The sequence below is a fragment of the Calliopsis andreniformis genome, chromosome 10 (genome assembly GCF_051401765.1).
Source record: "Calliopsis andreniformis isolate RMS-2024a chromosome 10, iyCalAndr_principal, whole genome shotgun sequence".
NCBI classification, from domain to species: domain Eukaryota; kingdom Metazoa; phylum Arthropoda; class Insecta; order Hymenoptera; family Andrenidae; genus Calliopsis; species Calliopsis andreniformis.
The window spans coordinates 17,863,576-17,876,874 of record NC_135071.1 but is presented as its reverse complement, the minus strand read 5'-3'; the positions used below and the strand labels follow the sequence as shown (position 1 = coordinate 17,876,874).

General features: G+C 36.9%; 4 protein-coding genes across 5 annotated transcripts; 2 read left to right on the top strand and 2 right to left on the bottom strand.

Annotated features, from left to right (window-relative positions):
- Window positions 1–780: 780 nt before the first annotated feature.
- On the top strand, window positions 781–1,559 carry LOC143184931 (uncharacterized). 2 transcript variants are annotated; one of them, XM_076387539.1, is made up of 2 exons: window positions 781–1,234; window positions 1,311–1,559. In XM_076387539.1, exon 1 carries the CDS (start codon window positions 832–834, stop codon window positions 1,183–1,185), a length of 354 nt encoding a protein of 117 aa, XP_076243654.1. In that variant the 5' UTR covers window positions 781–831; the 3' UTR covers window positions 1,186–1,234; window positions 1,311–1,559. The 2 variants fall into 2 exon arrangements, with proteins under 2 accessions (XP_076243654.1, XP_076243655.1); XM_076387540.1 differs by having other exon boundaries at window positions 781–1,164; window positions 1,311–1,334.
- A 106-nt stretch (window positions 1,560–1,665) lies between these two features.
- Window positions 1,666–3,095, bottom strand: Cpr3 (cuticular protein 3). Its single transcript, XM_076387864.1, has 2 exons — window positions 3,041–3,095; window positions 1,666–2,643 (listed from the first exon to the last, which is right to left on the bottom strand). The coding sequence occupies exons 1-2, from the start codon at window positions 3,050–3,052 to the stop codon at window positions 1,666–1,668; spliced, it is 990 nt and encodes a 329-aa protein (XP_076243979.1). The 5' UTR covers window positions 3,053–3,095.
- A 1,923-nt stretch (window positions 3,096–5,018) lies between these two features.
- Window positions 5,019–7,037, top strand: Syx18 (syntaxin 18). Its single transcript, XM_076386962.1, has 2 exons — window positions 5,019–5,200; window positions 5,297–7,037. Exon 2 carries the CDS (start codon window positions 5,512–5,514, stop codon window positions 6,475–6,477), a length of 966 nt encoding a protein of 321 aa, XP_076243077.1. The 5' UTR covers window positions 5,019–5,200; window positions 5,297–5,511; the 3' UTR covers window positions 6,478–7,037.
- A 2-nt stretch (window positions 7,038–7,039) lies between these two features.
- On the bottom strand, window positions 7,040–13,016 carry LOC143184606 (uncharacterized). The gene is made up of 4 exons (XM_076386960.1): window positions 12,753–13,016; window positions 8,742–12,458; window positions 8,455–8,668; window positions 7,040–8,361 (listed from the first exon to the last, which is right to left on the bottom strand). Exons 2-4 carry the CDS (start codon window positions 12,435–12,437, stop codon window positions 8,168–8,170), a joined length of 4,104 nt encoding a protein of 1,367 aa, XP_076243075.1. The 5' UTR covers window positions 12,438–12,458; window positions 12,753–13,016; the 3' UTR covers window positions 7,040–8,167.
- Window positions 13,017–13,299: the final 283 nt, after the last annotated feature.

Here is a 13,299-nt window from a genome sequence, read left to right as displayed (position 1 = left end):
CAAGGGTACAAGCATACCGCCTTTCAGTGACGCCGCGTCTGACATATGCATCATAATACTACTTACAAAACCACTTCTACTATTAGCTACAAGAATACCTATTACAGTAGCTCCCGAAAGAGTTATTTAAATCAATATCGTTTTACAAGCGAAGTCATAACTTTCATTCTACTTTTTACTTGCTTGCTCTCAATCTAATGTAAGTACGACCAGACTTGAGCATTATTTATAAATAGAACTACTTTCAATTATCATTCATAATAAAAATATTTTTATATCGAATCAATTCTTTGCAGATTTGCTACTACATGCTCTCATCATCAAATACCAACATCATGAACCATTCCACAGGTCCATTTAAGAGAATCCTTTTAAATATTTTCTCAATAATTCCAAAACATATATACTCAATTACATAGTATGTATATACTCCAATTATACAATACACCCCAATTATAAAAAGATAAGTATTCTCATTATATAATCGTCTCCTCCATTTCTACAGGTGTGAATGCTCTATCCTTGAAGGTTCGGACCATCCCCTCCTTCCATAGTATTATTCAACCAGGTTCCTTCACTCCTCAAGCATTTGTATGTAGAGGCAGGAGCCCAGCTGCCACCGTCGTCCATAAATAAATTCCCGAAACGTGAACCTGTTCCGCAAGAATGCAACCCGCGGTAGAACAATGCAACCTGCCGCGTGCTTAGCACGTATAGTTACGCATAGTTCCACAGTGCGTATAGGCGAAGGTCGAATCGCTACCATTGCACCTTACGCAAACCTGGAGGACGTCGTAACGGCAACTTGCGTAATAGCAAAAACGAACGACAATGAATCGAAGCTCGCGGATGAACGTGACGAATGATACGTCTGTTTGTGACATTGATCGACGTTACCCGCGACGCTTTTACTTATTACGCCCACGCGCGGTCACGTCGATCGGCCAACGTAATCGATCGTCCCGATGGGGATATGGGGACCATGAGGACACTGGCCTCGTCGCTGGCTTCTACGTAATCGCGAAAGAAACAGCGCGACCGAATGCACGTACCCTCTTGAATAATAAATCTTTGTTTTTTTGCGACGTAATGCTTGCGGTCTGCGAGGAAAGAGAAAAAAGAACGGGATGGTATGAACTTTGCGATGCGAAAATTGATTTCATGGTATGCATGAGTATTGTATGAGTGTGCTGCTTCCTAGCGTTTGGTGAATATTGAGGACAGTGGCTGCTTGGTATGAGCTACGTAGGAATGAAATTTATATAGGATATTAAGTCAGTTTATATGCTGATGGCTAGCTTCTGTTCTAGGGAGAGTGAAGAGGGAATGATGAGCGAATAATTTCTAGACAATAATGAGACAATACTATTCTACAGAGAATACTATGCGGCTTTTTGACCGATTGGGTAACTTTGCTGAACATTGTATGTATATTAATTTATAAAAAGCTTCTTCGTGTATAGATTCTATTTCGATTAACTAAGATGGAATCGCTAGGACAGCACATGAAACTCATATGAAAGAACTGGATTTCGTCTCCCAGCTCCAGAAATAACACAACTCAGATTACAATGTATCATAAAGATGTATCGTATATTTCAATATCATTGACAATATCACTTATGCTAACAAACGTAGCGTTAACAATACAAATTAAGAAATACTTCACAGGATCGCGGCGGGGGCGTAGGTGAGTCCATTCAGCGGCGCTGCGTAAGCTAAGGGCGACGTGTAAGCGGCTGTGTAGGCGTAAGCAGCAGGATAAGAGGCAACAGCTTTAGCTACAGGCAAACCAACCAGTGGCTGAGCCTTCACTCCAACTTGCACTGGAGCAGCCAGAGCCCTCACTGGCGCAGCCAGTTGCTGTGGCTGTCTTAATTGCTGTTGCTGCCTTAATTGCTGTGGCTGTCTCTGTTGCTGTGGCTGTCTCAGTTGCTGTGGTTCAATCTGCTCCACATCCTTCTCCTGGCTCTGTATCCTCTGTTGCTGACGCTGTTGAGTCTGCTGTTGAATCTGCTGCTGCAACTGCAGCCTAGACTGCTGCTGCAGCCTTTGGAGTTGCTGCAGCTGCTGCTGTTGCTGCTCCTGCTGCTGCCTCTCGAGGTCCTTCAGTTGCTGCAGCTGTTGCTCCTGCTGCTGACGAAGCTGCTCCTCTCGACTGGCCGAGATGATGGGGCCAGACCTGGCTTCCACAACCTCGACGTCGGAGTCAGGCCCGCTAGCGGGAATGGCTGGCGCAGGTGCAGCAGCGGGTAGAACAGGTGCCGCGCCGACGGAAGGCGCGAACGCAGGTGCGTATGGCACTACTGGAGCGGCGATTGCAGCTAGCGCTGGCTCGCGACTGACCACAGCGTTGAAGCCATTTATTGGGTCTGCTGTGTACTGCACGATGCGACGAGTTCCGTCAGCCTCGATCAGAGAGTAGCTTCCTTGCACAATATCGCCGCTTCTGGTCTCGTACTGAGCTTTCGAGTCGCCTGTCACGGCGTCCTGGACGTCGTAGGCGAAGCTGTACTGGGGAGCTGCGTCTAGTTCTTCGAGTTTTGCCGCTGGAACAGCTGCTACCACGGGAGCAGCCACCGCTGGGATCGCTGGGACCACCGCCCCCTTGGAGAGGACCGCCAAGCTGAGGAGTACTATGAGCTGGAATGTGGAAAAGTTGAAAAATTCAGTGAGGGTAGATCAGAAATTTGTAGGCGTTCGTGTTAGTACAGAGGTTGTGGAGGTACTAGGACCACATCCTTCTCGAGCAATTTAATGCTTATTGGAAATATTGCGAAGAGTATCTACTTCTTAGAGGAAAGAAAAATATACCCCTAGAAGTAACTCCCTTCAAACAAGAGAAGAGGAGTGTTCCTCTTCTCCGTTTACCAATGAGAATCCTTCGCAATCCTCTAAAAAAACTGATATCCTTTCAATAAGATGCTTCTATAAAGAAAAATTTAGATCAGCTTATGGTCCCAACTCGGTATAACACGGTCAGTGGCAAGACACTCCTAAAATGAATCTCCCGATGAGTCCTGAACGGTGTCTTCCTTACCTTTCCAGCCATGTTGGTTTGCAAGAGGATCGCCAGAAGACTGATGCCTCAGGGTAAGATTCGTCGTACTTTTATACACCTGATGACCGTCGACGTTTTCGTGTCATCCAGCAACGATAACCGAGCTATTCCTTGCACCTAAACCCGCGTTGAGCCACCCGTACTACACACACGGAACGCCCCCACTGGTGACCTCTCCTTCTTTCATTCTGCCTGCCTATTTCTCTGTCTTCTGCCATACGATGACCTCCTCATAAAAATGTTGCGATGTACACAGGACACGAGCGATGGAGAATGCGCGCTTATGTTTCTTCATATCGTCGCGCTTCTACACGCGACCTGTATGCCAATATGTCGAAGATAGGAGGACGACCGAGGTCGTACGACGAAACCGCGGCTCCCTGTTGCGTGCTGTGAACTCTGGCTAAACCCTCCCCCTTGGCCTCTAGGTCGCCAAAAGTTTTACGCCGTTGTTGCGCGATCATTATCGATCAATATTTACGTCACGCTGCGGTTCGTTTAATTGAACCTGCCTGGAGTTTCCTCACCTCTTCAGGGATACTGACAGACTTCCAATTGTATAGGCAACCTTTGTACAGGATAGTATTTCTGTAACATTGGATCGCTTGAAGACGGTTCCAGACTCCAGGGTAAGGAAACCTGAAGAAAACTGCATGATATGTGAGGGGTGTTAACTCCTTAAAGACTGTATCCGTCTCAGCACAAATGTTTTGTCGCGTGTTCTTTCTTATCGACATAATAATTAATTTCTAAATTGACAATAAGAAAAAAAAGTTATGAAAGCATTAGTGATATTTATTAAACGTTGAGCGCCTTGTTTTTTATAATCAAGTAATTCTTGCATTAGATTAATGAAATAGGAAAATATTGTAATATTGTTTTACTGCTGAAAACAAGATATAAACTGTATAATTATGTTTTTTTAAGTAGGTAAGTTATAGAGGACATTTGATCATTGAAATTCGAGCGAATCCCAATTCTAAAGACGCCTATAATTTGTATGCCGATACGTTAAAGAGTGATCCGAGGTTATTCGACGAAATTACGAAAGGGAGCTGATCCGTGGTGCCCATTCTTTCCTTTCCCAATCTCCATATCTTCACACCATCGACACATCATGAATTTCAAGAATGGCAGTACATACAGAATGCCGAGGAAAAAAGACTTGCTTAATCCTTTATTTTAATTTTGTTCCCACTACTAAAACATAAAGCTACAAGTCTTAGGTGCATAAAGAATATTCATTTTTCTAAACTGATTTTATGTTTCTTTACTTCCCTCTTCTGTCACATTAAAGCAATTTATTTATGAATATATTACTTAACAATACGTTTTACAATCCACTTCAGCGATAGAAATTGTTTATTTACTACGGTAGAAATATTCAAAACATGGACAGCGAAAAGCCTATCCATCTAGCGGCGATACCTAGGAACTAAATTCCCATTTAAAGTACATAAAGGTTGAAAAACAGGTTTATTTAATAATTTATTGACAATCTGAGCACTCAGGATAAATATTAAGTAATTCATTATATGATAGGTTCGAACAGAAATATTACATAATTATTGCAAAAAAACGGCGTTGAAAATTTATGAGAAGGCGACGCCTTTGATACTATAATAAATGTTTAGTGGCGGCGCCAATGGCCCACTGCGTGCCAGCTCTATGACAAGGGGCGCGCGGGGGGAAACTCCAAACATTACCACCGCTAGATGGCGTCAGCGATACTATTCCATCAAGTATTAGTTCATAATTGCACACTCTAGATGGCGCTGAGAATTTGTTTTCGAAGGAATTTTAGTTTCTAGCCTCCACCGCTAGATGGACAGGTATTTCACTCCCCATGTTTTGATTAAATTCGTAAAATGCTTTTATTTTTCCGATAAATGATGCTACGTATATTTTTTACAAATAAACCAGCTATATATATACTATATTAGATATATTATATAACTACAGCTTATTACTTTTCTTAAGTAGATATTTACAAGACTTTTTAACAGTTGCTATGTTTATATATATTTTGTGCGTACTATGCTTCTTTCGTCGTCATCGTCATTCAACTATGGTTGAAATTGATCTACGATTTATGGCATTTGCCTAACAAATAAATAGTTGTCACAGTATTATTTATATGTACGTGTTAAGTGTTTCATTCCATTGATGGTAGTACATTTTTTTACATTTTTTTAAATGACACAACTTTAATTTGACATCTTTCTATGATTTCAGGTTAAGTATATTCTGTGATATCGTGTAGTACCATATGATAAACATTATAAAATAAAATCGATGATTTCTGTTAAAAGAGGCGCATTTTTTATGTCATTTTTATAGTACGTTTCAACGCCTTGTGTAGTATTGTCTGTTTACATCTGCTACTGTAAAACTGTTAAATGTAATTTGTTCTGCTATTTCGAAAAAAGTAATATAAACGAAACTTAAAAATGGATGTCAGTGCATTATTTAAAGCCAGTGTAAAAACAGTAAGTCTTCGCAATAAAGATCAAGGAAATGCAAGGAACATATTAAATTTAAAGCAGAAAAAGAAAAGTCTATTTTCTATAAAAGCTCAAAGTGTAGTTACGCAAATTTCAAAATTGCGTGAATTTTTGTTAGAGAACCGCAAAGCATACCTGAATTTTTCAAATTATATATCCAATATGCCAAGTATGACAGATGCTGATCGAGATGAGATTGATGTTGGTGCACAAAAAATAATGAGTACGTGTTCCCAATTAATCAAAGACTTAAGAAGAGAGATTGCAGATTCGAAAGTGTCTCCGCAAAATTTAGAACATAGGGAAATCATGTTACTATTAATTGAAGATTATTTGAAGAATGTTTGTAAAATTTATTCTGAGCAGAAAGCAATGCGTGTAAAGAGAGCAATGGAAATAAGGAAAATTGCTAAGTTAGAAATAGAAAGAAAGCCTAAAAAACCATTAGAAATCAAAGGACCTAGTCCAACTGTAAATGAAAATGTAGAAGATAGAGAAACTAAGGTTGATTCTAATAATTCTAGTCCTATGAAGGTACAAGAAATAAATGGAGATGTTAATGCATTGATGTATGAAGAAGAAATATCACCTGAAGACATTCAAGTATTTGAAGCAGAAAATGAACAATTGTATAATGAGCTGAACACAGTTGTGGAAGAGGTGAAACAAATTGAGAGCAAAGTAGTACATATAGCTGAGCTTCAAGAAATATTTACAGAGAAAGTGTTAGATCAAGATAAGGACTTGGACCGTTTAATGACAACAGTTGCTGGATCAACAGAGAATGTGAAAGAAGCTAATGAACAAATTAGACAAGCTATTCAGCGAAATGCAGGACTCAGAGTTTGGATTCTTTTCTTTTTGTTAGTTATGTCATTTTCTCTATTGTTTCTTGATTGGTATAATCCTTAAAATAAAAAAGTATGTATGTTATTTTATTAAATCTTTTGTACATACACTCAAAGAATGTTGTACATTATTTTGGATACTAATTTAATTCTTATGTATTGTTTGTTTTTAAACGATAACAAAATTTTGCCAAAATATGTCACTGTATTTTGTCCCCAAAACATTGTACATAATAGCTACATCTTACATAATAAAATTTGTAGTATACGTATATATATTTATCTATATACACACATTCGCACATGTGCACTTGCCACATACATTTTCATTGTTTTATTGATATTTGGTAGAACAAAAAATCATCATCCTGTAAGTTACTTATGGATAGTCTAAAAAATGATTTCAAAATACACCTTTTGGTATATCTTTTTCAATTAGAAGCCATTAATGCCATTTTAATTTGAAATATTTATAGGCAACTCACTTGATAGCTTTCTGTTTTACTGAACATATACCCGTTATATATAAGTAATGAAAGATATTAGTAGGATATATATCCAGTACATAAAAATGTAATGTAAATAGATTTTATGACCTGTCACTATAATTTCAAGTAAAAAAATATTTACAAGATGTACCATTTATCATCAGCTTTGATTTACAATTATGAGTTCATTCAATACCTTCTATGGGCAGTCTAATCATTTAATTAAAAAATCTTAAACAAAACTTCTAGATGAAGATGAATAAATTTGGTCAAAATTAAAAACATTTCATATAAGTATCTGTTCCTTAGTGCTACAAAAACGCATTTATATTTAACATAAACGTTTCTATAGACAATACTCACACATATATATACATATATTAATATGTATACTACATATGTATATATATGCCATATGCTTGATGCTCCGTTTTGAAATTTGCCCCTAAAACATATTTCTTTTCTAATTAAATGCATTATTTGATTATTACGAATGTACTAACATGAAAAGAAGCAATGTATTGAGCTATTTACACCGTTTATGTAAATATGAAATATTACTCTTAATTGTATTTACTAATATTCTTTAAGTTTTGCAGAAAAAAATGGGAGAAATATACTTCAAATAATTTGACGATATAATACGTTGCTATTTGATTCACGTTAAACTCATTCATAGTAGTATGAATGGAATAAACAATAATGTGTTTATAATTGCGTAAATTACCATAAAAAATTATGAAATACTTTTTTTAAAATTACAATTCATTTTCTATAAAACTGATATCTGGCTTAAAATTCGATTTATACAAAATCTTACAAAATTCTAATGCTACAATTTCATGATAAACAATATTGTATCCTGATAAACACATTTAGGCATTTTATGTTGATGAGTAGCCACAAGAAAGTGAAATCTTTACACCTGTTATTCATACAAGTACACAGTGTTCCTATATAAAATATGTTTCAATATTTTCTTGTTTTACCTTTGCACACACGTTTCGTCGAAACACACTCGACTGCTATAACTTAATCCTTATTGGATATTAATAGAGAAAAAAGTTTTAAAATAGTTAATAATTACGAAATCTATAGTTTAAAGTACCTAGTACTTTTGAAAGTTTCTAAGCAAATAATATTTTGAATTATCAAACGTACTCAGAGGACTATGACAAAAATATAATTTTTATAATGCATAAAAGCAGAGTAGTATCTCACCTAATTTCGAACTTAAAAATATAATCTGATGATCTCTGTATGTACTTAATTTTGTATATAATTATATTTATAGCGGATTTTTGCATCGTATGAACATAGTTTTCCTTCTATCAAGCACTGAACTAGCCATGTTGTGGAGAGTAATGGGATTTGTAAATCAGTAGCTTTCTCTACTGCCCACGATGGACACGATCTGTTTGTAAGAACTACTGTCCCTTCTCCAAAACCTTCCATAGCATCTGAAAATTAATATGCAAATTTAAGATTTATCTTTCAATTTTATATTCTTGTCCAAAAAATGTTTTCCATGAAAAAAAGAAAAGGTCTCGTACCTGGTTTGTCTGCTAATAGAACTACAGCACCAGCGTTTTCGCAGACAACACGCCAGAATGCGATGAATTGTCTCTTTGACTCTACAACTGGAATTATTACAACAACCTGAGTTAATGGTTTATTGCTAGATCTTTGGAACATTTCAATATATGATTGTTTTTCTATACTCCATCCTGCAGGTAGTTCATCTTCAGCTGGACTTACGATTTTACTCTGTAAGAAAATAGAATTATAATATACACTCATATTTATATACAGGTCGTGTTATATTTATATTTTCACTTACTTCTTGGCAACACCTAATAATCCAATTATGATTGTATGCGGGTATACCAACAGAGAGACACAACAAAGTTTTTGCAGTAGTATTTGGCACGTTTGTTATTAACTTCGTATTTTTGTACTCATCTTTTGGTATCTCACTAAACTCTGTGTAAACTTTTCCACCGCCTGCTTTTATTTGTTTGGTTAATCTGTCCCTTACAAAAGGCTTCTTAACCCATTCCTCCTCATTCTCTGTTCCTGTATCTGAACTGTAATCTCTGTTGTCTACTTGGTACCGATCGATCGTTTCCAACGACGCACAAGCGAGAATGAATGACATGCCTTTAAACAAATTCAAGTCTGCAGGTGGTATTGGGCCAAAAGTTGCAATAGTCTCTTCGTCCTCTGCCTTTTTTTTACTTCTCGATTTACTTTTGATTCGATTTTGTGGTCCTTTTACAACTTGTTCAAACGGAGTACCAATTATCTCTGGTTGCACGCCGATGGTCGACGTTTCCTCTTTTACAGAAACATTTGAGTCACTTGAAGTAGCATCACTTTCTGAGAGTACTTTTTTCTCTTTTTTTACTGTGCTGCTTATACCAGAAACGGAAGGCTCTGCTATATGCTTGCTTGTTGGAGTCTGGATTAATTTGGTTTTAGGTGTTGAAAAACTAGGGGTAGCGATCCGTTTAGAACGTCTTTTCCCATCAACCATATTGTCTAAGGTGACCTGACCTAAGTGTTTCGGTGTAGATGGAAGACTTTTGCTGTCTGAACTCATCTCCTCTTTTAATACTTGAGCCTGATCAGAAGACAGAAAGATGTCTTTAACTTGAACTCGAAGTTTCTCTCCTTCATCAGTTTCTACTATATAATATGCTTCATTATTTACAGTTTGGGTATCAATGATTATTCCACAGGATCCATAATCGTCGTTTTTAGTTGTGGCATACACAGATAGACCTTCCTTTAAAACTTTTGGTATTGTTATAATAAAGTCTTCTATAAGCACTTTACTTTTGCCATCGTAGAAATGTACCTTATACTTCATTTTTATCTTATCAATAACTTTACCAGGGTAATAATTATTGTCAGACCATTTAGCAAAGACATCTTTGTTAATCAAGTCATCCACTACAACTTGTGACAATGGTTTCAATGGAACGTCTATGGCGTTCAAGGAATTATCTGTATGTTCTGTTTTATTCTTTTTTCTATTTGGTGTACTACTACCCTCTGCAGGGCTTAGAACCTTTGAAGACATCTTGTTCAATCCATTCGATTGATTATCCGATTTTGTGCTTTTACTTCGCGGCCTTTTCACCGTCTTGTTCTTCTTCGTATGTTTAGGAGTCTGTGCCTGAGGCACTTCTTGTGGAACTTCTGGCGTAGAAGAGCGAATCTTCTGTAACTGTTCGTCTATTCTCTCATTGCTAACATTATATGTGTCAATTCCACCAAGTTCTGTATTTGCAAAGTTTAAGATAGTCGTTGTCAGAAGGTGGCTATTCTGCCACTCTTTAGTAAGGCGATCATAAGCCTCATCCACTGCCTGTTTATCATTCAATGAATGCACATCTTGAACATGCTTTTTCGCATGCTTTGCGGGCGCTCTTGGCAATGAGAAATGTGTGCTATCTCTCATAGCAAGCTTCGCCGCTAGTGATGCTGCACTTGATACAGAACTTAAGGAGCTAATTGTCGATGCAAATGAAAGTCTAGAAGACGGATTTAAAGGGTACAATTGTTGATTGCTGTTTACTGATCCAGGGGATACGTCTTTATTCTCGTTTCCAGAGATGTCTGCCAATGATGCTGAGGTATCATTATTCTTCTGACGCGTTAAAGTGGGTTCTATTACGGTGCCTTCACACTGTACGCCTGTAATTTCTTTACTTAGAAATTCCTTTGTACCTTCATCAACATGTAACAAGCATTTCATTCTAACGTATATACCAATCTCTTTTTCCACTTGCAAAGCTTTGGTCATAGAATTGCTGTGTGTTAAGTTTGATTTACTTTTATCATCTACTATATAAACATCAGGCTCATTGTCACTTACACTTAATAAGTCAGTATGATCATTATCTTTAGATACAGAAACTGGTTTAGCTTGCTTGTTTAGATTATGTACAGATGTACAAATAGCGTTATCTGCTTTGTCAATTCCAAGTGGTATATCATTAAATGTGTCTGACTGTAAACTAGCTGTACTATCAGTGTCACATCTTTTGGACTCACTACTTCCATTTACAAGTTTACTATTAGATTTAGCAGAATCAAGTGATGATTCTTTGGTATTTTCTATTGATTTGTAACTAAACTCACTGCTACTCTTACTGTCATAGCAGCTTTTATAAGTTGTTGTTTCAGCTTTTGTGTTATCTAGAATATTTTTCTCCTCTGTTTTCAAATCAGAATCATCTTGAGAAGAATCTAACACAATTTTTTCTCCATCTTCATCAATTTCTACTATTTCTTTGGATTTGGGTTTTATTTCTTGAACTGAGCTCCTGTCATAAACGAGTTCTATGCTATTCCTTGATTTACATACATTAGCGCAATTTATATTAGAATGAGATTCATTAGAGACTTTCTTAGACGTTAAACTGTCTTGAGCTTCATTATTTTTTTGTTCTGAATTAATGTGTCTACTGGATTCAATACCATTTTCTTTATCTTCTATCTTTTCATTATGTATGATTTTGGTATCTTTGTCTTCAACGGACTTTGTACTATCAGTACTATTATTGTTTGTACCTGATTTTACCTTTTCTATTGTCTTTGGAGGAGATGTACTGTCTTTCGTCTGTACTGGTAAGGGTCTATTCTCATTAACTTGAGCATCATTTTGCATTTCATAACTCTCTTCTACAGTCTCTTTGCTCGTGATTGCTTCATTCATTTCCACTACGTCGCTAAAATTTTCATTCTTATCCATTTCACACTCTTTTATTTGTGGTGTAAAATGCTTCTCAGTTTCAGTCTTTTCCTCATCTTTTGTAGGCTTGTCTAATGTACTTTCTGCATCCTCGTTTCCTAGCACCTCTTGAGTTTCTGCTATTATAATATTTGTATCAATACAATTTTTGGGAAAATCTTGACTTTCATCAGACTTAAAGGAAGGATAACTTTTTTCTTTTGAGACTTCACTATTCTCAGATATATTTTCCTCAGATGATGTTTTTAACATCTTTGTTGGAGGTTCATCCAGAGGTTCTGCTTTGCGTTTCAAACTTGCTGTTACTGTATTGCTAAGAACTTGTTTCTTAGATGGAGAATAAACTTCAGGCGGTGTGCATTGTATTATTTCCTCTTCTTCATCTGAATGTTTCTCCTTTTTTTCTGAACTACTATCATCACCAGATATTTTTTCTTCAGTCAATTGCGTTTCTTGAGTCTCTTCCTCTTTCGCAACTTTCTCTTTCTCTGCATCAGACTCAATTTCTTTGTCCACCATAGCCGTACTTTCTGTTACTGTAGTCTTCTCTGCTGCATCATTTAAGGAAGATGAAACTTTCTCAGGCTGTGTATTTTTCACACCTTGCCCCGATTTATTTAAACACTCTTCCTCCTCAAAATCTACAAGATGAAAATCTTGACTCTCGTCCACGCTGCTGATTGCACTGGAGTTCAAAGTATTACTCTTTTCTAAATTTTCAGAGCTTTCTACATTCTCCATTGCACAATTTTCGTTTTTAGAAGGCTCTGACATTTTTACCAATTCAAATGTATGCTGAAATGAAAAATATGTAGTTAAAAATCTACAAATTGCAACTTTCATGCGCGGCCTTAACATTAAAGCGTTTCGGATGAAACACTTCGACTACTTTGACAAAACATACGTCTTATGATGAAGCATAGGAAAGGCTTGAACTCGAATTCAAGGACACCCTATATAACGAAACGGTGTTTACAACGAGTATGGAAGGTTACGGCGGGAACGTCATGTGATCGAGATAATTAATCGAAAAGTTAGCGTTACGGAGTAGGAAACCTACCACGGCTAATCGCATAGAGCAAGACGTACCTTTTCGATCGAATTATTTCCACCGTTTTATCGAAATATTACATTTGCCGCCGGAGACAAATATGTTCGCCGGCCGTCGAAAGCGGGAGCTCATGTATTTCTTATACACGATACTTTTACGCTTTTCCCTCCTTGTCTCGTATTTCCTATTTCCTTCGCTTGCACGCTTAATCGTATTACTGATCACAAAAATTGCATCAATAAACTGGTCTCCCATAGAAAACACCACGAAAACGCCACTTTTTATTCACAAAGAACCGCAGGCCATAAAACGCCATCGCCACTTTTAGTAAGTCATAGGTTATGTAATTCTCAGGATCTGCTCTCTTCCAGCAAAAATCGCAGTCAGAGATAAGCTACGCAACAAATACCGCGAGAGGCGCTAGTGTTGCATTCTTCAGCGACTGGCTTATCTATACGTAGTCTTCGCCATAATTGCCATAGCAATGCGTGGCATTATAATTTATAATCTATAATTTACTACAATCGAGATTAATATATTTTAACAATATGTATTATCTTTAGTAATCGATAATATTTTTTTTGG